Source organism: Octopus sinensis, unplaced genomic scaffold (assembly GCF_006345805.1).
Source record: "Octopus sinensis unplaced genomic scaffold, ASM634580v1 Contig11718, whole genome shotgun sequence".
Taxonomy (NCBI): domain Eukaryota; kingdom Metazoa; phylum Mollusca; class Cephalopoda; order Octopoda; family Octopodidae; genus Octopus; species Octopus sinensis.
Window position 1 is genome coordinate 272,446 of NW_021832432.1, and position 25,662 is coordinate 298,107.

The following is a 25,662-nucleotide window of genomic DNA, read 5'->3' on the forward strand; positions in this document are numbered from 1 at the left end:
AACCTGATCACTGACAAAATTCCGTGCTACATTTTATCAGTGATCAGGTTGCGGTCTCAAAGCAACGAAAATATTTTGGCAAATTAAATTTAAATGTTGAAGTGCATCTAACGGTTTTTGTGTGTTTTTAAATGGCTTAGAAACACCTATCACGCTTCCTTCATTTTTCCATCTACTAAATCACTCACAAAACCACGGTTGAGAAATAAGCTTCTCCACTGCACAAATACACTTTGTGCTTATCAATGACAACAATATTTAATTTTTTATATTTCTGTTTTCTTCAAAGTGGAAAATATATTGGTGTGTGTTTTACCACTCTTCTGCCAAGTAACAGAGAGTGAGATTTATTTCTCATTCACCTAATGATTTTTAGAACAGAACTAAACTTCAGTTTTATGAACTTTTGCCAGTGGTGTATGAAAAGAAGATGAAAAAAAATAAATAAAAAGAGAGAGAGAGAGAAAGAAATTTCTTCCTTTTAACTTACAGAATAAATTTATCTTAATTTTAGTTTAAATGTGTTGAACATTTTAGACATAGTTAAAATGAAATAAATCTTTAACTACCATCTTAAGATGGGTAGTTAAATGAGATTTACTGAAAAAAAAATTGTTACTGTAATTTTTATGATCTAGCCTTGGAATAATCTACTTTTACATTAGATATTCTGATAAGATTCTCAGAAACTCTGTGTTAATATGACATAAATTGCTTATGTAATATTTATGCTATGGCTTTTGGAACTTACCACTTTTACATTAGATATCTTTAAAAATTGTCAGAATCATCTGCATAAACATTACACACATGAAGAACTCTGGAATATATATATACATATATATATGGGTGTGTGTATGTATGTATGTATATATATATATATATAATATATATATATATTCTTTTACTTTTATTCTTTTGTTTTGGTCATTTGACTGTGGCCATGCTGGAGCACCACCTTAAAGTGTGTTAGTTGAAGAAATCAACCTCTGGACTTATTCTTTGTTAGCCTAGTACTTATTCTCTCATTCACTTTTGCCGAACCGCTAAGTTACAGAGACATAAACACACCAGCATCGGTTGTCAAGCAATGGCAGGGGTCAAACACAGACACACACACACACCACACACACACACACAACACACACACACACACACACAACACACACACACACACACACACACACACACACACACACATACGCATGCACACACAGAAATATATGCACATATATATACAATGGGCTTCTTCTAGTTTCCATCTACAAATCCACTCACAAGGCATTGGTTGGCCCAAGGCTATAGTAGAAGATACTTGTCCAAGGTGCTATGCAGTGGGACTGAACCCGGAACCATGTGGTTGGGAAGCAAGCTTCCTACCACACAACCACAAATTATTTTGGTTGATTTAGTCTCTTGCAACTCTGAGTTTCGCCTTTGGTTACACAGAGTCTTCAGGCAAGTCATGACTGAAGAATTGATGGAATATATACATATATAGACTGATTCAATCAAAATAAAGATATTGATTTCAAATTTTAGCATAAGGCCAGAAATGTTGGGGGAGGGGTTATCAATTACATTGACTCCAGTACTCAGCTGGTACTTATTGTATTACCTTGAAATACAATAAGCATGCTAATGAATCTACCCACCCCCACTGTCCCCAAAATAAAAATATTGTTAATCTCTACTATAGTGTCAAGTATTCTTTCTTTTTACAGTCAACACTAAATGGATGTGTGTGTGTGTGTGTGTGTGTGAGAGAGAGAGACATTGAAAAGACAGCTGTATTGAAAATGCATTCATGAAACGTCTGCTTTATATTCTAAATATATCGTTATCTCATTTCCCAACACTAATACAATTTGTTACAATCAAACACCAATTAAGATGTTCTACAAGTGTCACACTTTAAGAGAAAAAAACCCATAAAAACATGCACTATACAAACATTTGGGTTTGTTTTAAACAATAGATATTTGTCTAGAAATACAGTGTGTAAAGTTTCCAGTTTTAAAATTCACAATAGCACACTTTTTGAGCTTTCATTTTCTATTTAACTCAACAATCAAACCAAATAAATATATAACAACTGTATATATTAGAGGTGTCTCAATCTCATCTCTCTTTTTTATAAAATTAATGACATTATATAAAATATTAATTTCTTTATATTTCCTAACGGTCTTTTAGTTCTTGAAAGACTGGTAGAGATAGGGGTGGTTCAGTGAATAAATATTTGATTTCTTACATTGGCACAAAACCTCATCCTTGGTGCAATTTTTATAGACAATGATATCAAACTCTTGTACATTATCTTACCAACCTCAGAAATATGGAAGTCTGTGTCATGCTGTATCTTCCTGAAAACTGTGTTAAGTGTATGCATATCTGTGGAGTGAGGGGTCAGGCACTTGCATGTTAATTTCATGGGAGGAATGTTCTGTTGATCAGATCATCTGGAACCCACATTGTCGTAACTGACTGAGTACCAGCTTGTGAACATGACTGTGGTGAGTGCAGAATTTCACATGTGTGAGCACTCATATGTATGATATATGGTTTGTATATTGTAAACGATTTGCTGATGTCCATAAGTGAATAATTTTTGACTTTGAAAAAAAGAACGGAATGTAACAATCATTATTTGTATTAATGGGGGGTCTCAATGAGAGTTTGAATTATTTGGTATTATGGTAATGTTTATTTACTTTTATTTTTTATTTTCATTTTTTCCACATTTCTGTTTATAATTACAGAAAAATATGTCGGCTCACTTGTTAATATTTCATGACCAGCATCAAATTAATAACTTTGTTTTTTTTTTTTTTTGCATATTTATTGTTTTTGTTTTTTAAAGGATGGTATATAGATAAGTAGCACGGGTTAGATAGCTGGGTTTGCTGATTTGTAATTGTTATTTTAATTTGCCCAGCACTTAAATAATGAGAAAAGCAGTGAGAAACAGACGTGTTAATAGTATGGCGATTTCATTTTTAAATGTAGAATTTTATCAGTGGAATGTGGAGAAACTATCAATTGAAAGGAGAACTCAAGTGGAGAGAGTAACAATTGGCATTCTAAGCATTTGCTTGTGTTGTATCACTCCCTAGTTAAAACCAGTGCACAGCTCAAAAATATCATAGAGAATTAATTAACTGCTTTTGATTCCAACCTGCCAGACACTGGCTTTAGGTTTTGGATACAAAATTGTCTGTTTTAATATGTTCTTTTATCTTTTATTTTTTACTTGTTCTAGTCATTGGAATGCAGCCAAGCTGGGGCATTGCCTTGAAGGGTTTAGTCAACTAAATTGAGCAGTTAATTTTTTTAAGCTTGGTACTTATTTTGGTTTCTTCTTTCTGAACCACTAAATTATGGGGATGTAACAAACCAACATCGGTTATCAAGCAGTTGTAGGGGACAAACACAAGCACATGTATATATGTGTGTGTGTGTGTGTGTGTGTGTGTGTAAGTTTTTGTATGTGGAAGATACACAGGAGCCATAAAAGCTACAGACACCTGGGAAATTGATTTTCTCTAATGCTGTAGAGGCTCTTTAGAGGTAGTGGATAATTTCTGCTACCTAGGAGACCTAATTAGCTGTGTGGAAGTGTAATTGCTAGAATAAGAATAGGATAGAGAAAATTCAGAGAGCCTGTACTTCCTCTGTTGGCATCCAAAGATCTCTCTCTCTCTCTCTCTCTCTCCAAGTGAAAGGAAGATTGTATGATGCATGTGTACAAACAACGATACTACATGGTAGTGAGACATGGGCCTTAAATGCAGAAGATATACAAAACTAAAGAGGAATGAAGCTAGTATATTCTGCTTCATGTGCAGTGTAAGTATACATGTGCAACAGAGCACTAGTGTATTGAGAGAGAAGTAAAGCATAAGAGGAATTAGTTGCAGTGTGCAAGAGAGAAGACTGCACTGGTTAGATCATGTGACATGTATGAATATAGACAGTTGCATTATACAAGTGCCTATCACTTAAAGTGGATGGAACTTGTGGAAGAGGAAGACCCAGGAGGACATGGGACAAAGTATTGAAGGTCAATTTCAAGACATTGAGCCTTACGAAGGAGATGACAAAAGACTGAGTTATCTGGCACATTGCTGTACTCAAGAAGACCTGTCTACCACAGCAGAAGTGATACTGGTGCTGGAACCACATATAAAGCACTTGTGTTGGTGTCTTGTAAAAGGTACTGGTGCTGGTGCCACACACAAAAGCACCCAGTTCATTCTATAAAGTGGTCAACGTTAGGAAGGATATCCAACTGCAGAAACCAAGCCAGAACTGACAATAGAGCATAGAGCATTTCCCAGCATTAGCAGCTCCCATTGAACCATAGAAAACAGACATTAAATGATGATGATGGCGATATAATATTTTATATATATATATATATATATATATATATATATATATATATAATATATATATATATATAAATATATAGAAAAAAACAAAAGATGAAGATGGGTGTGTAAACAACAAACAGATATATTAGTTTAACGCTCGGGAAGTTAGAAAGTCTTTTACATTTTGAGCCTACGCTCTTCGATAGAAAGGAACACAGAAATAAGCAGAAAGGGAAAATAGAAGAAAGGTTTATTGGCTAGCGATCTATCATGGCGAGTATATGTGTGTGTGTGTGTAGATAAATTTTGAGTTAGAGATTATGCAACCATCTAGGGGATAAATGTATCCGTAGTCACTACTGGTGTATTACCTCACTATGTATAGGCCTTGTAATGACAGGTTAACAGTAGTTAGTAATTTAAATGGTAAACCGTAGTTTAACATACTCAGATAAGAAAAGAAATGGAGCAACAATTAACAATTAGAAGTTGATCATTGGTATTAAAAGGTCATAGATTAATTGTAGTTAAAAAACATTTACTACTGTTTCAGTTTGTTATTTTTGAAGTGAATTTGGGATTCGAACTCACAACATCACAGTCGTAAGTTCGATGCTCTAACCACTAAGCCATGAAATAAAGTACACAAAAATATAAAACTATCACAAGAGAGAGCTAATGAAATATTCATGCATAAGTCCTGATTTATCTAAAATTAATTGCCTGTTAGCAACATAAAGTCTTGAGAGTTTTGGGTTTGTGTGTGTAAATATATGTAAATATATATATATTTATATATGTACATATGTGTAAATGTGTGTGTGTGTGTGTAAGTCATTGAAATGATTTTTTAAAAATAAGATTGTATGATTTTTTTTTAAAAGTATTAAACTCAAATTTATTGATAAAATGTATAATATTTTTTAAAATTTTTACATCTACATTATACTTTGATCTTTTGGATTACTTATTGTAATCAAGCGTTTTGTTCCTCGCAGTGATATATTCACAGACTGGATTCAAATATAAAGATTTATTTATAAAATGCAATACCGTACTTTCCCACATATACATACTCCTGTGACCTACTGGAGAAGAGTATGATTATCTTTGGTTTGCAAATAAAGGTTCCAAGTTTAAATCCAGTCTGGGACTATGTATACAACTAGTAATAAAGCACATGATAATGATTAGTTATCAAACTGCTCAAAGCTTAAATGTAAATATCAAATGTTTTTCATTTCCAAAGATGATATTAATAGTCTATGAAAATACAGTCTTATTTATCTTGTCTGTGTTATGGCCGTAAAACCAAAAATACGTAATAACCTTTATGTGTGCTTTATGATTTTGTTAATATTTATTTCATGCTTTCAGACTTTGGTGATATTTATTTTTAAAAATGTAAAGTAAATATTGATTTTTATATATTAGCATAATTTAATAATTTATTTCAAATGCTAATTTACTTTATTATTCTATTATAGGAAAATGGGTATTGCAAATGACCTCCAAGGGAGGTCATCACATGAGGCCCTCATTCGCCTCTTGGATGAAGAACTTAGCCTTATGGAGACCATGAAAAAGTGTATGGCCATTCGAGTTGAAGGTGACCGGAAATATGTAGATATGCTCTCTAACTTTCTACAAGCTGCTCAGAAAATTGGAACAGTGGAATTTCAAACATCAATATATCGAGTAAGTAACTAATTCTTTTAAAATATCTTAAACCTTTGTTTTTATGATTAACTTTTTCTATTTAAAACATAAAAATAGAATGACATTTTTTAAAGACATTTATATAAGTTTTCTATTAACTGGAACTCTGTCAGTTGTAATGACCAGTGTTCCAGATAACCTGATTAATGGAACAGCCTGCTTGTGAAATTAACATGCAAGTGGCTGAGCACTCCACAGACACATGTACTCTTATTGTAGTTCTCAGGAAGATTCAGCATGATACAGAGTGTGACAAGGCTGGCCCTTTGGAATACAGGTACAATTCATTTTTGCCATCTGTGTGGACTGGAGCAACATGAAGTAAAGTGTCTTGCTCAAGGACAGAATGCGTTGCTGGTAATTGAACTCATGACCTTGCAATCATGAGCCAAATACCCTAGCCACTATGCTACACACCCACCTTCACACATAAGTTCTCTACTGTAGTAAGGGCCAAATTAGTAATTAAATAGTCATGTGATCACATGAATGACCAGACTATCAGATGTTATACATCGCTAGTCACAATGCACTTTTGCATCAGTTTATCCTAAGCAAGCAGGCCAACATTTCCCCTTGATCAAAAGGGGGGAACTGGTGCAATGTGAAACGAAGTGTTTCATTCAAGAACTCAAAGTGCTACCTAGTCTGGGAATTGAACCTATGATCTAAGAATCATGAGTGCAAGAGCCTAACCACTAAGCCATGCACCTTCATTATATAATACAAACCGATAATATTTGGGATGAGACAGAGGTGATTTGAGAGTGATTCAACTGAGTACACTCTTTCCCTTAAAACAATCTTGCTTTATGCCTTGCTAAAATATATAAATATTAGGTTCATGTCATTGTCATAATCATCGTTTAACATCCTCCTTCCATGCTGGCATGGGTTGGACAGTTTGACAGGAGCTGGCCAGGCAGGAGCCTGCGCCATGCTTCTGTGTCTGTTTTGATATGTTTTTTTTTTATGGCTGGATGCCCTTCCCAACACCAACCACTCTGCAGAGTGAGCTGAGTGCTTTTTACGTGGCACTCACACAAGCAAGGTCAGTTTTGGCAAGGTTTTTACAGTTGGGTGCCCTTCCAAAGGCCAACCACTTTACAAGTGTGGACTGGATGCTTTTTAAGTGGCACCATGTATAGCTGTGTAATTAATAGGCTTACTTTGCAGCTACATGTTTTTGGGGCTTGGATCCTACTTCATGGCTCCTTAGGTATGAGTTTTTTACTGGAGCCTCAGGATGACCAACACCTTATCAATGAAATTTGGTTGACAGAAAATGTGAAGGCTTGTTTGCGCATGTGTGTGTGTGCGCACATGCATGCATATGTGTGTGTGTATGTGTGCATGTTTGTGTGTGAGTATATATATATCTATGTCTCTGTTTGTCTATACCTATGTAAAATAGAAAATCAAGTTGCAACCTTTCTTGCTAATTGGTTACTTAACCATTCAATGAGCAAGGATCAATAAAATAAGTGGCAGACTATATACTGGGATTCAATGTGATTGACTAAAAAACTCTTGAATGTGATATTCCAACATGGCTGCAGTCCTCTGCCTGAAACCTCTATAAAACTAAAAGAAAATTAAAGTGACAGAGGTATGGTAGAAATGGTAGAACTCAGGAATGAATTATTACTTCAAGTATATAGTTTCTGATTTCAAATCCCAGGGACAAACTTTGCTCTTTGATTTCTCCTGGATTGTGAAAAAAAGTAACACTCATATAATGTGGTTAATATGCCTTCTTTACAAATCTTTCTCATATTGTACCATGATAAGAAATGAACATTTGTGTATAACTTTAAGCAGTTGGATGATGAGAGGCTCATAGAAATAGTTATGTTTTTATGTATATATTTTAAACAATTCACTTGGGTTATTAGATATAAAAAAAAAACATTTAACACTTTAGTGTTTAAACTGGCCAAATCAGGCACTTGTTCTACCTTGTTTTATGTTCAGACCAGCTCAATTTGACCTCTCACACTTATCCTACAATGTCATTCTAAAAGTAAACAATCCCATCACCAAATCTCAAATATGTGAGATAATGCCTGATTAGTTCAAAACACATGTGAATACATAAGCATTACATTTGTCAGAGTAATCTGAATGCTAAAGGGTAAAAATGTTCATAAGCTTTAAACTCAAGTTTTGTTTGAAGTTTGTAATTTTAATTATACAAGAATTATTTTTAAAGTTTTTCATTGAATTAGATAAACAAAAGTACAGCTTGATAATGATGCATTGCAGATAATGATAACATTGCCATTTATGTGTCGTACTTAATGCTGTTGACAGGCCAGTTGCTGCAGTATTTGTCCTGAGATAACTTCTCTTATGGACATACTGTGTTGAAAACAAAAAATATTGAAGGGGAATGAAAATTAACCCCAGCAGGAACACCAGATTCATTTTGGCCTTTTGGGGCTTTTTCAATGCATTATAATTGCAGTCAGCCACTTGCTTGGATAAGAATTTGTTGCCTCTGATATAAATAAAAAATTAAATAAAGTATTCACTGATGTTGTGAATTGACCACCCAGCTGATTTACAATTGAGGCAGTTATTTGTTTTTCTCTTTTTCTTTTTTTTTTTAACTGTGTGTTTACGAAGTACAGAAGGTAATTTTATACTATATTCTCTTTTGTGAAGTTATTAAAATTTGAAGCACAAATGTTACAGTTAGTAATATGATGTTGAAATGCTTAAAAAACAAAACAATGTAACAATACGATTTTAACTATTAATACAGTCTTATGTTTCACTAGCCGGAAAAAACTACCTGAATACATTTCAGTTGTAATTGGCAAATGTTGTAGAATGGCAGTAAGCTTACTAAATTAAGTCCAAGCCATAACCTAGATTCACTCGCTGGTTGTTAGGAATACAGCTTACATGCTGAAGCAAGCTGATGCTGATTAATCCAAATGCATTTTCATACTCAGATTTCATTGCTTGACATCTTGGAGTGCAACTTCCCTGGACTGATAAACAGGAAGCCCTTATTTTGAACTTGACTTTGTGCAGTGTACTAGTGTAGTACATTGTATATGAGATTTATGTGTCTTATACTAGAATCATATATGAAGGTTAGCCTAGTTTTCAATGTCCCCCTCTTTTCTAGTTCATTTGAACAGTCTGTAATTAATAATTCATTAATGCTAAGGTGGCGAGCTGACAGTCATTAGCATGCCAAGCAAATACGTAGCAACATTTTGTACATTTTTAACTTCTGGGTTCACATTCCGCCAAGGTTGACTTTGCCTTTCATCCTTTGGAGGTCAATGAAATAAATACCAGTTGAATACTGGGGTCAGTGTAATAAATACCAGTTGAATACTGGGGTCAATGTAATAAATTACCGCACCCCTGAAATTGTTAGCCTTGCATTAGAAATTGAAGCTGATAATTCGTTAAAGCTTTCCGTCCACATCTCACATTAATTTACCCTTCCCACACCCCAAGAACCAAACTACATCTCATTGTAAACTATGCTTATCTCCCCCCTTCCCCCTTGTTCCTGCAGCCCAATTCCATCTTGTCATCTCTCTCTGTCTCTTGTCTCCCCACTTGCCAAACTGTATCATTGCTATCTTGCTGCTTGCCACACACCCCTCAACTTACTCACCCCATATCTCTCTCTCTCTCTCTCTCTCTCTCTCTCTATATATATATATATATATATATATATATATATATTATATATATATATATATATGTATGTGTGTGTGTTTGTGTGTCTGTTTGTTCCCCTAGCATTGCTTGACAACCGATGCTGGTGTGTTTACGTCCCCGTCACTTAGCAGTTCGGCAAAAAGAGGCCGATAGAATAAGTACTGGGCTTACAAAAAGAATAAGTCCCGGGGTCGAGTTGCTTGACTAAAGGCGGTGCTCCAGCATGCCCGCAGGTCAAATGACTGAAACAAGTAAAAGAGAAAGTAAAGAGTATATATATACATATATATATATATATATATAAAATATTATTAGAGACAAAACCACTATTTTTTTACTATAAAATTGGATTTAATCCTAAATCTGATTTTTTCCCTGTAAATTGGATTTATTCCCTAATATTTATTATTATATATATATATATATATATATATACATACACACACACACACACACCTGTGTTCACTACTCACTGCATTCCCTTCCCTTCTATCTGCCTCTCTCCTTTTGCACTCTTTTGAGCTCTCTGCACACTCACCCAGTCTAGTCCTCTTTACCACTTCACTTACATTCACCTCCCTATTTTCCTGTACCTTGAGGGTACACCCAGGGCCGTTGCTAAGCCCCTGCAACCCCTGCAGTTGCAGGGAGCCTCTGCAGTTGAGCCCCATGTTAAGATCAAAGTACGTAGATTAGTCATCTATTTATTTTGGTTAAGATGTTGAACAAGAATTAAACTATCTATAGTGACTGAAAATTTCCAAAAATAAAATAGTAATACATTGTACCTGCAAAAGTTCTTGTAAAAATATTACCTTGTACAACAAACATGTACCAGACTTTGTGGATTGTCTATGATATCTACTGAACACAAACTTAGCTTTCAGCTTGATTATTCTGAACTGATCAATGATTTCGCTGAGCGAAAAGTGAACTGTGTTTGTCTTTGAAAGTTGCCTGGATTATAAAGGTGCTCTTTTATTCATATCTGAAAGTTTTATTTGCTGAAATTTGTCATAGACCTAACTAAATTTAACTTGTGCTTTTAAAGATATTATTTTGGATAATGTGAAGTATGAAGGGATGGGGGCCTCGAAACAAAATGTTGTAGGGGGCTTCTAAAAGTCATGCAACAGAACTGGGTACACCCTGACATATTTTCACGACCATCGACTCTAACTCTCTGTCTGTCTCTGTCTCTCTCTCTCTCCTCCAACTGGGATAGCCATGTATCTCCCCTGCAGCATGACACCTTATTTTTGTTCTTCTTTCATAGTTTAACCTCTTGTCACTTGACACAAAGCTACCTTCCTTAATACTACTTCCTCACTCATTTGAGGAGTCTGTGTCTTGCAAGATTTGGTGAGCTTGCTGATGTTGGAGCCATGTAAAGTACACCCGGTACACTCTGTAATGTGGTTTGTGTTAAGAAGAGCATTTGACACTAGAATCCTTGCCAAAGCTGACAGTTGAGTTTGGTACAGTCCTCTGGCTTTCCAGCTCCTGTCAAATTTTCCAACCCATGCCAACGTGGAAAACAGACATCACAATAGTGAAGATGCTTTATACTATAGAAAGTTGCTATAATTTGTAAATAAAAGTTCATATTCATATAAAAGGGTAAAGACCCCCTTGAGTGAAGAATGACTATGGGATTGGGATTACACCTAGAAAGTTCCCCTCCGAGGCACAAATCGAGGCAGGGTTGTTTTTATAGAAGACCAGCAGTTGCCCATGCATACCAGCCTCCCCTCTCCACACCACCAATGTTATGCAAGGGAAAGGCAAAGGCTGATAAAGCTTGGCACATGGCAACTCATTTCTACAGCTGAGTGAACTGGAACAACATGAAATGAAGTGTCTTGCTCAAAAATACAACACACTGCCCAGTCCAGGAATTGAACTCACTACCTCATGTTTGTGAGCCTGACACCCTAACCACTGAGCCATGCACCTTCAAGATAACAAGGAGAATAACAGCTTCAGCTATTATTGTAGTTAACATAGTATATTACCAGTGTAGCGCATTGCATACAAAAGTTAAAACCAAATAGAAAATTCCCTCCTTGCATTTTGTTAGTATCTTCTATGGTAAGCTCTACATCAAATGATTCTCTGTTATTTATGTTGTAACCCCAAGTGCAATGATTCATGTAACCTCTGATATTTATGTGTTCGTTTACAAAACTTTATGCTTCATCTGATGGGGCGGGTGAAGTGGAAACCTGTTAGCTTCTTTATCCGAACAAAATAGCGAGAAAGAGAGAGAGAGAGATAGATAAGTAGATAGAAACCTTGCTTAATTCAAAGGGGAAAATGGCATTTTCTCTTCAACAAAAAAGAAGCAAAAAGTGGGGGAGTATATTATTTAAACTTATACAGATGCTATTTCAAAAGCGACTGAAGCAGTACTCAAATATCATTGAAATAACCTAACAGTTCCCAATAGAGATTTATTAAACTAGGTGTAGTCATGGCTGTGTGGTTAAGATGTTTGCTTCCCAACCACATGGTTTTAGGCTCGATCCCACTGTGTGGAAAACTAGGCAAGTGTCTTCAAATATAACCCTGGGCTAATCAAAGACTTGTGAGTTGGATTTGGTTGAAAGAAACTGAAAGAAGCTTGTCTTATATAATGTATACTCTTTTACTTGTTTCAGTCATTTGACTGCGGCCATGCTAGAGCACAGCCTTTAGTCGAGCAAATCGACCCCAGGGTTTATTCTTTTTAAGCCTAGTACTTATTCTATCGGTCTCTTTTTGCCGAACCGCTATGTTATGGGGTCGTAAACACACCAGCATCAGTTGTAATGTGATGGTGAGAGGGGGGGACAAACAGACACACAAACATATACACACACATACATAGATATATATATATATACATATATACGATGGGCTTCTTTCAGTTTCCATCTACCAAATCCACTCACAAGGCTTTGGTCGGCCTGAGGCTATAGTAGAAGATACTTGCCCAAGGTGCCGTGGAGTGGAACTGAACCCGGAACTATGTGGTTGGTAAGCTAGCTACTTACCACACAGCCACTCCTGCGCCTATACTGTATATATATATATATATTTAATGTATATAATGTGTATATATTTGTGTATGTGTGTGAGAGTGTGTGCATGTTTGTGTCTCCTTGTCTTGACATCATCCAATAGTCACAAATGAGTGTCACTGTCTTACAGGCAGTGTCAACCAGTTCTAATATTCTATGGAAACATCTCTGGTCATGGGGAAATATCACTTTGCTTGGAAATAGATGAGGGCTTGGCATCAAGAGAAGAGCCTGAACATAGTAAAATCGCCTCAATAAACTCTGTCTCACCCATGCAAACATGGAAAAGTGGATGTTAAGGGGGGAAATGATGATGATGATGATGACGACATGGGGGAAATGATGATGACGACAACAACAATGATAGGGCAGAGGGGAACAACAACTTTGAAGTTTCAGGGATTAAAGAAACTACATAATGAACTCATTTAGAAATTGAGTACACAAATATTCTGGCAATAGAAGCTATACTTATCATACAAAGGTGTCTGAGTGAATAAGGGAGCCTTTATATGAACTCTGAACATGCTAGAAACAACAGCCAAATCTCCTATAAATTACACCTTGTCATTTTGGAAAAAAATGGAAGATATGTTGGTTAATGTAATCTGAAAGACACTATAATTGAAAGTAAGATAGCTGGTCTTGGCTGGAACACATTTAATCATAGATTTGTTTGACCACTGTTGACCTACAGCTTCAGCTCAGATGCTGTTGTCGATACTGTAGCATGATTTACCATCTGTATTATCCACAGTGTTATATTTGAGTTGTGTTACAATATACACACTGAATACGACATGGTTGGTGTTATTTCTGCTTTTGATTGTGTGAACATTCATGAAAATGTTTGGTGGACAGAGACCCCTTTTCTTCATCAGTTGTTGGTTAGCCCCAGGTCAGTTCTGACTGAGCAAACCTATAATGAAAAGCATTGCTATCATGATCATCCTGTCCCCTTCTCTGGCATTACTTTTCTGTGATTAAATCATCCAATGTTTTCCATCTTTTTAGGTGGACATGGTGTAACTTGAGGGGAGATTTGGCTACTATTTCTTGTCAGTTGAGCAACTACATATGTATGTGTGTGTGTGTGTGTTGTGTGTGTGTGTGTGTGTGTGTGTGTGTGTGTATATATATATATATGTATATATGTGTGTGTGTGTATGTATATATGTATGTATCTATATGTATATATGTGTATGTGTTTATATGTGTATGTATATATGTATATTTATGTATATGTGTATGTATTTGGGCCCACAATCGCCTATATTATTGATTCTGTTATTAGCATTTTAATTGTTACACTAGATAATGATAGAGTCAATAATATCTTTGCTAGTATTTTCTCCTGAATTATTTGCTCCGCATTGATATATATAGATATATGTATGTATATATTTATATATCTGTGTGTGTGTATATATATATATTTATATATATATATCTTTAGCCAGGCAGGTACTGTAATCGCTCTCAGGTATACTCCAGGTTTTGGTTTACTGCATCAAGTGGTAACAGACATCAGTGATAGCTTAGTATGAGCAATCCTGCTGTAATTCTTCTGATAGGTAACTTTGGGTTCACTTTGCTGGGTTATGAATATTATCAGGAGTGCAAATTTCAAACAACTACAAAAAAATACGGAGACTGGTCCATCTTTAAAGTTTTCTTTTAATATTCCAGTTGGTCATACAGTATAGTTAGTTGGTTGTACTTATACTGTATGACCAACTTTGAAAATCAACCAGCCTGCATATTCTTTGTAGTTCATTGATGTTGAAACACACCTGTTGTTATGTCCTGTTATTATTTTTATTGTATTTGTGTTACATTGTCCGTTTTTATCTGTCCTTGCTTTTGTATACATTCGTTGCTTTCTTCCAAGGAATCTAATGCTCTTAGCTTAGTTTTTCCTTGGGGCTAGCCAGATTGGAGCAATCTCGAGTATGATTAGCCAAAATTGCAAAGATAATCTGGTACTCGACTGAGGAAAGAAAACTTCGAATGACCCGTCCTTGTTTTCTTTGTATCATCTATCTGGATATTTTGTTGTCCCGTTTTTGTATCACCTAACTGTCCAGATGTTTTGCATTCTTGTCCCATTTTTGTAGCACCTAACTGTCCAGATGTTTTGCATTCTTGTCCCATTTTTGTAGCACCTAACTGCCCAGATGTTTTGCATTCTTGTCCCATTTTTGTAGCACCTAACTACCCAGATGTTTTGCATTCTTGTCCCATTTTTTACACACACACACACACACACACACACACACACATCACTGAAAAAGTAGATAAATTGGTATTTATTCTGTTTGAGTTTCACATAGACTTGCTTGTTGTTCTCACCATTGGAAATGGAGTTAATCAGTAATTAACCTGTTGGAAATCAATGAACAACAGCACTATTGTTCATAAAATTCATGATGTAAAAATAAACAAATAAATAAATAAATAACCAACACAGATTGTATTGTAGTCATTTCTTGAAATAAATCTCAATAAGTGCGATGTTATGATGTGCTTCATATCTGTTAATTCTTCATATATATCCAAAGTGTGTATGTGGGGTAGGGGTGGGGGAATGATAGAGGAAGAGTGATTTAAATAATATTGGTACTGTAAGCAGAAGAAGGATTATCAACTGCCAGTATGCAGATTATTGACAAACGTTCAAAATATTGCTGTTGATTGTCTCATTTGCAATAACACAATGTTAAATTACCATAATGCTTTGTGGATTAATTCATTGGAACTTGTGTCTGAGTAATAACCTTCTAACAGGATTAGTTCTAACAACAATAGTTATGTTAGTACTGTACGAGAGAGTGCAAAAAAGTTCCTGGCTTTGGATAAAAGAAAATACAGGTGGATCAGTTAATTATGATCCTATTCAACATATTCCCCTCTCAGATTCACACACTTATTGCAGTGGCCCTTCAGTTTTTCTGAGCCCTGTAATAGAACTTGGAAGGTTGGGCCTCCAACCAGGCCTTTCGCAATACCCTTAAAGTCAGGATCTTTTCAGCACACACCCCTTATATATTCAAATCTAGGATTACTATCGTTTTATAATTCTAAGATATTCAATGCAATAACTGTTCTAATTTTTGGAGGGTGGTGGGATGTCTTCATATGTTTTAAGGTTTTGGAATCTTTGCTTAAACAATCTGCTAGACTTGTAACCCAAATAGTCAATAGAATGTTAGGAATAATGGTGGCAGCAATAGGAACTTTTTCCCCTGCATGATATCGCCTTACCCATTCCAGTTGTAACTTCTTAATAGGTAGGTAACTGTGTGGCTACATGGACAGCAGCTGTTTTGTGTTTATAAGCAATATATTACAATTCTTTTGGGGCTATTAATCTCATCTTCGAATGAGGTTAATATTTTAATATTTTTTTCTTCTTTCCATTTTGTGCTTAGGTGGCTCATAAAACTTCTCTCTCTCTCTCTCCAAGTTGCCTTTCAATGGTTGTTGTTTGCACTTGGTTCTATCCATCCTTTTCTTGGTTAGGAACCATTGCCCCTGCAAAGTGTTGTGGATTCCTCTGAAGTTTCTGTAATCAGAAGCTATTTTCCAGGGTCAGGTGATTAGCCCAATGTCCAACTTTCAAGAGCTGAAAAGGAGTTGGTTTTTTGTCAAGGTCTTCTACCATGACCAAGACTGTGTCCATCATGCCCTGGTCCCAAGGGAATGCCTACAATGATGTGGTGTGGAGGTTTAACTACAAAGTTCACCCCCACACACACACATTTAGGGATGCACTGACCACTCTAAACTAGCTGAACTTTTTAATATTTACATCTACAATACTTTGATTTGTATTGCTTTAGACTATTACTGTTTCAAAGAGATCAAACTTTTGTTGGCTTTCCTAGTTCCAGGGTGTATTGAGGGAGCATAGCATGTAATTTCCTGTGGCCCCACACATTCCATATTTAAAGACTGGTAATCAACACCGAAAGTAAATGGACACACTCATTGATTTTGTAATTCACTCAATACTTACAACTAGTTAGCTGTGCCTGATCATGAAACCTATTTACAGTTATATGAAAGGAGTAAATAAGTAATAACAGCAAAAGATTTGCAAATCAATAAAAGGCTGAAAAATAAAAATTATTGAAGTGTGAGTCAGCCTTGCACTTGTAACAGAACTCATACAGCAACACCAGATTGGATGCCAGTGTTGATTTTTAACTTGGACACTAGTCTTCTAGAGTCAGATGATTATGGCACTTAAGTTAAGGCGCAAGAATATAGTATGGTATTATCCATACAATTTCAAATAAAGTGATTATAATCAAAATAAGCAACAAGGATATCCAGAGGTAATGCAGTGCGATCATTTCATGTGACTCCATTTAATTGAACAATGCAAACATTGTGTTCTTCAAATTTAATTAAATTCTATGGTTTTTTGTGCAGCTGAAGATTGGTCTACATTTTAAATTGATGTAATGTTTGCATTGTTCAATTAAATGGAGTCACATGAAACGATTGTACTGTATTACGTCTGGATATCCTTGTTGCTTATTTTGATTACACACATACACACATATATATATATATATATATAGGGAGAGAGAGAGAGAGAGAGAGATTTGTGCGTGCTTGTGTGAATATATACATACATATATATATATATATCATCATCATCGTTTAACGTCCGTTTTCCATCCTGGCATGGGTTGGACAGTTTGACTGAGGACTAGCAAGCCAGCAGGCTGCACTAGGCACTAATCTGACATGGCACGGTTTCTACAGCAGGATGCTCTTCCTAACATTAACCACTCCGAGAGTGTAGTGGGTGCTTTTTACGTGCTACTTGCATGGGAGTTAGTAAGGTGGCACTGGCATCAACAACATTTGGATGGTGCTTTTTACATGCCACCGGCTTCGACCCATGCTTGAATGGTGCTTATTATGTACCACCAGCACAGGTGCCAGTCAGGTGGCACTGGCATTGACCACGACTACAATTTCACTTGACTCAACAAGTCTTCTCAAGCACAGGGTGTCGCCCAGCAATTCAAGGGTACTTTTAAACGGGCTGTTATGTGACACTGGTGTGTGTATATATATATATATATGTATATATATATATATATACATCTGCACCACTGGATACTCCTGAACCAGTTTTTGTGTGTCCCATAAGAGGAGTCAATGCTAGATGTGTCAAAACAATTGTTGTGATTAATAATATATTCTCGTATATTCCATCTTCTGTCTTTCATTTGTTTTATATATATATATATGTGTGTAATCATTGTCTCAACATCCATTTTTTCATCTTGCCTGGGTAGATGAAATTTATTGAGACAGATTTTCTATGGCCAGGTGACCTTTCTGTCACTACTCTTCACCTGTTTCCAAGCAAGGTAATATTACCCATGTCCAGGCTTGTTTTCACAGAATATCAGAAATGAATGACATTTATTCACAGCAATTATATGATGTCAGGACAAGGAGAGAGAGACACGCACACACATACAACAGGCTTCTTTCAGTTTCCGTCTACCATATCCATTCACAAGGCTTTGGTGAGTCTGGAGCTATTATAGAAGACACTTGTCTAAGGTGCCATGCAGTGGGACTGAACCAGAGACCATGTAGACAAGCAGCATACTTCTAAACCACACCACACCACACCACCATGTTTTTATGTATATTTTCTTTAGCCCTTTAGCATTTAAACTGACCATATCTGGCCAAAATATTCTTTCTGTTTTACCTTTAAAACAGCAAGATCTATCGTCTTATACCTATCCTACAACGACATCTTAAAAATAAACAATCACATCATTGAAACAGCAAATCTATGAGATAATGCATAATCAGTTCAAAAGAATGCAAATAAATAAGCATTATATTTGACTATGTAATCTGAATACCAAAGGGTTAAGAGACGTAATTAATTTTATCAACTCCATTACTTAATTGGGAGTTTATTTTATTGACATTAGAAGAATGAAAAGCAAAATTTTTGTTGGTAGGATTTAAACTCAGAAAGTTACTGCTTACCCCAAGGTATTTTTGATGTTCTAGTTTTCCTGCCAATTCATCATCATTGAAATATTAAAACATTTTTCATCTCTGAAGATGAGATTAATAGCCTGAAATATTTATAATTGTATTAACAATAACTTATTATCTCAGGCATTTAGATATTTTATCAAGCAGTATTTGTTCTTTTATCTCTATTTACCTTCCTCCACCTCATGTGCTTTTGTTATTTCTGATCTCTTTTTTATCTTATTTTATTATTTTATGTTTTTACCCTTTTCTATATAAATTATGCTGCCAACTTTATATTTCCAGGCATGGAACTGTATTATTGAAGAAACAGAAAAACTTGTAAATCATGTCCGAAAAAATGTCGATGAACTCAGCTCAAAAACATTAAAAGCTTTGGGAAATTTGATACTCGAGAAGAAATCAGCTAAGAAGTCTTACATAGAAGAAAGGATCTATCTTGATGAAGAATTACTGAAGGTAAATTTCTAATCATTAGAGTGTTTTTTAAATATTCTACAATTTTGATTTCTAAATTTGACATCAATTTGAGGATGGGATATCTTTTAATGTGGTGGTGTCCCTCTTGATCAATGTAAACCCCATCTGTTTTTGTTTATTTGGTGGGTTGTAACTTGTCCTTTCATATTGTTCTCATGTCTTGGACTCTTGTGGCCAATAAAAGAAACTATTATTATTATTATTATTATTATTATTATTATTATTATTATTATTATTATCATTATTATTGTCATTATTATTATTATTATGAGAGAGAGCAACATATGTTATCAAAGTGACCCTGGGGTACAAATGTACAAAGCCCAATATACTCATCATGACTATCCGTCTGTTAAGGGTACACTAGGCACATGCATCCCAACCATGTGTTCACTGCAAAATCCTTGAGGGTAGTAATATTTTTGCCTTCAACGACTGGCTCAGGATGATGTTCATACAATTAAGCAGGAGTGCTTATTTTGTAGTGTTTACATGTTTTCCAATGTAAATACTGTCCTATCCTATCATGGTGATGTTTGCATTTGTTTGATGTCAGAACAGGACATTCCGAGAGCAGATGGTCTATTGTTTTATCAAATTTATCACACAGTCTGCATTTATGGTCAGAACCATTTTGAAGAACGTTAGCTTGTAGCTGCCGCCAATATGAAACCTTCAGTCTCTGCTTTCAGTCCTGAGCTTCTCAGCCACTGATGGGTTGTTGCTTGGTCTACATCAGCATTTTGGCTTTGAGGTATATACCCACCACCGCCACCACCACCAGTGGAGGCACGTGGCTTAGTGGTTAGGGTGTCAGCATCATGATCGTAAGATTGTGGTTTCGATTCCTGGATCGGACAACACATTGTGTTCTTGAGCAAAACACTTCATTTCACGTTGCTCCAGTCCACTCAGCTGGCAAAAATGAGTAACGCAGTGATGGACTGGCATCTCGTCCAGCTGGGGAACACATACACCATAGAAACCGGGCCATGAGCTTGGCTAGGCTTTAAAAGGGCGTAATAAAGGCAGCAAGCTGACAGAATTGTTAGCACACCGGGCAAAATACTTAGCAGCATTAAGTCCTTTTCACCAAGGTCAACTTTGCCTTTCATCCTTTCAAGGTTGATAAAGTAAGTACTAGTTGAGTACTGGGGTTAATGTTATTGATTTTTCCCCCTCCTCTGAGCTTGCTGACCATGTGCCTATGGTAGAAAGGATTATTATTATTATCATCATCATCATCATCATCATCATTATTATTATTATTAAAAGTGGTGTGCTGGCAGGATCGTTAGCACCCTGGGAAAAATGCTTACATTAGCAACTGCTACTGCTTTTGTTATCACAATATTATCAATTTTGAAGGGAGGAGTTAGTTGATACCAACGACCCTAGAACTTGACTAGTATTCTATTTTATCAACCCTAAAAAGATGAAAGGCAAAGTTAACTTCAGTGAGATTTGAACTCAGAACATAATGAGCAGTTAGAATGGTTAGAACTTTTAAATTTTTCTTTAGACCCTATCAGGATTCAGCTTTGCCTTTCATTGTACCAGTTTAGTACTGATCTGATCTAACCACCTACAAGGGGGCTCTGGAAAGTTCCTGGCTTTGGGTAAAAGAAAATACAAGAGGATCAGTTAACTATGATTTTATTCAACATATTCCCCTCTCAGATTCACACACTCATTGCAGTGATCCTTTAGTTTTTCTAAGCCCTGTAAAAGAACTTGGAAGGTTGGACCTCCAACCAGGCCTTTTGCAATACCCTCAAAAGCAGGAATTTTTCAGCAAACCCTCATACATTCTCCCACTAAATATGTGGCCTTGTACCTATATTAGAAATCATTATTTTATACTGTTAGATTTATTATTAAATTTAGCCTTTCATACTTCAGATATTGTTATTGTGCTACCAAGTAAATCTAATGCTGTGGTAGTACAAGCTTCCTCTTTATTTTTTTCTGTCAAAACTAATACAATTGATTTACTCTATAGAGTAATTATAGCTTGGAAAAAAATCCTGCTGCTTGGTGTATCAATAAATAATTAATATACCTCTGAAAAATCCTAGCATACAATGATGGTTGCAATTGATTAACAGAATTATGTTCTACACATGATTAGCTTTCCTCTTCAGGCACAAACAATACTTCAGACCCCCATCAATGGCAAACTCTCTTCAAAGCTCACTTGGGACCCACTATCTATCTGGTTGGGTGACTTGCCTGGACCAACACAATTCTTCCATGCCAGTCCTCTTTTGCAGTCTTCATATCCCTAACTTGATATCCTCCGTCTTCCACAAGTTGACTGATACTTGCTCTTCTTGGTCTGCCAATAATACTTGTATGTCCATGCATGAGTTTTCAGAGAAGGAGATTACTGGAGAAGGAGAAGGAAATGACCACTGAGAACCACAATGCAGTATCACTGCTCCCATATTTGGTACAGTGCTGCTGCTACATCCACAGATATTCTGGACTACATCAAAGGAAAAGCCGCTTGAATTTTTGGTATGAAAACCATCACCAGCACATTCCAGCCTCCGGCCCACAAATATGTTGTCTCCTCTGTTGTTTTTATCATTACTGTAGTGGCCTCTTCTCCCCAGATTTAGCTGGCTTTGTGACACCTCCATTCAGACACTCTCAACTCATTCATCCATCTTTTTTCTTATCCTTAATATTGTGTTCACCTTTCTCCCCTTGCAGACCCTGCAATAAACAGCATGTCCTGTCTATCCTCATCAGACTGTTGTTCCTATGGAATTCTCACAATACTCGTGTTTTTGCTGCATTTGTCTGCTTGTAACTGTTCAAGAAGAACCTTCACTGCATCAATCTCAATGGTTTTGGAAGCCTGTGTATGCCATGGGTCCAGCTACTTGTTCAAAACCAATTCAACTGTATTAATAAAATAAAAATCTAACTTTCTGTTGTAATAAGGAACCCACAATATCAAGGACTTAGAGATTGAGAAGAAAAATTCTGTGGACCCCACTTGATATTGAAGATGTTAATAATAATAATGATATAATACTCTTTAGCTTTATCTCTTGTTTTAATCATTGAACTGTGGCCATGCTGGAGCACTACTGTGAAGGATTTAAACAACAAATTGACCACAGTACTTATTTTTTATTAAGACTAGTACTTATTCTATCAGTCTTTTTTGCCAAACTGCTAAGTTATAGGGATGCAAACCCATAAATAAACCACCATTTGATTGAGTAAAATTATTGTATTACTTCCATTACTGTAATATATGTTTCAATATTGATCATGGATATTGAAATTCAAAGTATACAATATTTGTAAAAGTTTGGATGGTCATAGCTGGTATGCTTTTTATCATAGATCTGCTCTCTTACTTCGGTCATAGGACTAAGCAGTCATTACACAGAATTTTTTTCAACAACAAACCTTATTTTATCTGATAGCTACCAAAACTCCTCTAATATTTTCTAGTACAGGATTGTACTGGAGAGTGCTGTAGCTATTAAAATAGGATGCTTCTTGATTTCAGAATACTTTCATCCTCTTTAATATGTACTTTAGCACTTAGTATACCATTGTTAATATTAGTGTTCCACTAAGGGCACAGCTGGTAGAATTGTGAGCATGCCAGACAATATGCTAATGGCATTTCATCCATCTTTTACGTTCTGAGTTCAAATTCTGCCAAGGTTGACTTTGCCTTTCATCCTTTTGGGGTCAATAAAATAAGTACCAGTTGAGCACTGGTGTTGATGTAATCGATTTACCCACTTCCTTGAAATTGCTGGCCTTGTGCCGAAATTTGAAATAATATTAGTACTACTCAAGGCAGTGAGCTGGCAGAGTTGTTAGCATGCTGGGCAAAACTCCTTATCAGCATTTCACCCATCTTTATGTTCTGAGTTCAAGATCCACCAAGGTCAACTTTGCCTTTCTCCCTTTCAGGGTTGATAGTGTAAGTACCAGTTGAGCACTGGTGGTTGATGTAATCGACTTAGTCCCTCCCCTGAAAGTACTGATCTTGTGCCAAAAGCATTATTAGTGTTCCTCTTATATTCAAACTGGTATTTAGGACTGGTAAATCTAATAGTTGCTGTGTGGCTAAGATGCTTGGCATAAAGCTAAAAGGTCACAGATTCATCATGCTCTGTTATTTTTTACTTGTTTCAGTCATTGGGCTATGGCCAGCTGGCACACCCTAGCATTAATTTTTTTTTTTTTTCAAAGTCTGGTAGTTATTGTATCAGTCTCTTTTGTCAAACCAATAAAGTTACAAGAACGTAAACAACAAAACAACACCAGTTGTCAAGCATTGGTGGGGGACAAACATAACCATGCATGCATGCACACACACATGCCTACATGCCCACACACACACAACACACACACACACACCACACACACACACACACACATATGTATGTATGTATTAATATATACATATATATGCGATGTGTTTCCACTCAATTTTTCTATACTCTATTCACTCACAATATATAGTAGAAGACACTTGTCCAAGGTGCTGCAGTGAGATTGAACCCAAAACTATATGATTGCAAAGTGGGATTCTTAACCATCCCCCGCCCCCACACTACCCATGCACATTGTACTTTGTGTATCTTTGCGAAAATTATATTACTCCTCCTCCTCCTCCTCCTCATCATCATCATCATCATTTTTACATTCCACTTTTCCATGCTGACTTGGGTTGGTTGTTTCTTCTTCAACACTGCATCTCACCAATTGTTTATATGCTTTCCTCATCATCTACTTCTATGATGTTCAATGTTCCAAGATCAGCTTCCACCACCGATGTCCAATGTCATCATTAGTAATCCTCCCTCACAGTCTCCATCTGCATAGATCTCCTGTCACTTCTTTATCCAAGTCTCATTATCCATCTATATATCACATCATATATCACATATAAAATTTGCCCTGTTTATAATTATACCGTATGTTACGTATATATTATTATCATACCCTGATACTGTGTGAACTAAGATCCCTGTGTGAACTAAGATCCCTGGTATTTATAGTGTTAAACACTTTTGCTATGCAAATTAGGGACTCTTTCATAGAATAACTGCTACATTTGTTGAGTATATAACAGTTTGGCTGCTTGTTTCTCTGGAGATTATCAAGGCATTGGCTGAGGCTGTAGTAAAAAAATACTTGGCCAAGGTAATGCACACTAAGCCTGGACCTGAAACCATGTGTGGTTGTAAGCCAAATGTCTTAACCACACAGCCATACTTACTCTGTCAGTGTACTTCAAATATGTATCTTCTCATCAGTGAGGCTCAGCCTTTTAAATTTGAACTGTTTCTAACTTGGCTTACCTCTAATATTTTTCTCTTTTCTGTTTTTTCTCTTTTACTTCTGACAAATGAACTAACAATAATACCTCAGGCTAATAAGAAAGCCTTTATGTCGTTCAGCCTGCTAGAATGAAATCTCTATCAAATTTACTGCTAGAATGAAATCTCTATCAAATTTCACCCTACCACCTTTAATAAAGAAAAGATGCATTAGATATTTTGCTCTAGATATGTGAAGACCTGCAGAATGAAAAAATACTTTTCTTGAAAACCGGTAAGGGCTGGCAATGGGTAGGGCATCGAGATATAGAATACTGATTCAATGAGTCTCTCACAGCCCATGCCAGGAAAGAAAAACTGGATTTTAAAATGATGATGATGGTGACAATGGTGATAATGTTATTTTTTTTTAAATGGTTTATTTCAACATGGAAACCTTGTTGCTATATTTCCCATCTTCCTTTTTTTTTCTCACCTGATTTTCTCATTTTTTTCTTTGACTCTTTTTGTAGATCCAAGATGATGTGAACAAACAGGAAAATGACTACACAAGAGTACTTGATAAGTTCAAAGTTGACAAAGCCAGATACGATGATTTATGTGCAAAAGGTAAGTTTAATTTCTTTTGTTATGTATGCTTGATGTTTTCCCTTAATGAAACTACAGACAAAATCATTGAAATTATAAAAATATTTCTTCTAGCCTTAACCCTTTTGTTACCAACCCGGCTGAAACCAGCTCAGGCTCTTTAATACAGATGTCTTGTTTTCATGAGTTTTGAATTAAAATCTTCCACCAAACCTTAGTCACAATTTATGTTCCTAACACTAGCTGAATGATAAATAAGTTACTTTACTAAATTCTTTGTTATATTTAAAGTAACTGAAAGAAACACAGAGCATCTCAAAATAAATACAGTAACAAAAGGATTAATTACTAAGTATCCTTTTATGTAGTTAGGTT

At 35.8% G+C, this 25,662-nt stretch overlaps 1 protein-coding gene across 5 annotated transcripts in view; it reads left to right on the forward strand.

Annotated features, from left to right (window-relative positions):
* The window catches only part of LOC115229080 (tyrosine-protein kinase Fer-like), a 192,173-nt gene that overhangs the window by 108,739 nt on the left and 57,772 nt on the right, over positions 1 to 25,662 (forward strand). For all 5 annotated transcript variants that reach the window (XM_029799500.2, XM_029799503.2, XM_029799502.2 and 2 more), the window contains exons 2-4: positions 5,864 to 6,074; positions 19,181 to 19,354; positions 25,212 to 25,308. In XM_029799500.2, the coding sequence (XP_029655360.1) occupies positions 5,868 to 6,074; positions 19,181 to 19,354; positions 25,212 to 25,308 (478 nt within the window). In that variant the 5' untranslated portion in view covers positions 5,864 to 5,867. The remainder of the gene's footprint in view (positions 1 to 5,863; positions 6,075 to 19,180; positions 19,355 to 25,211; positions 25,309 to 25,662) is intronic.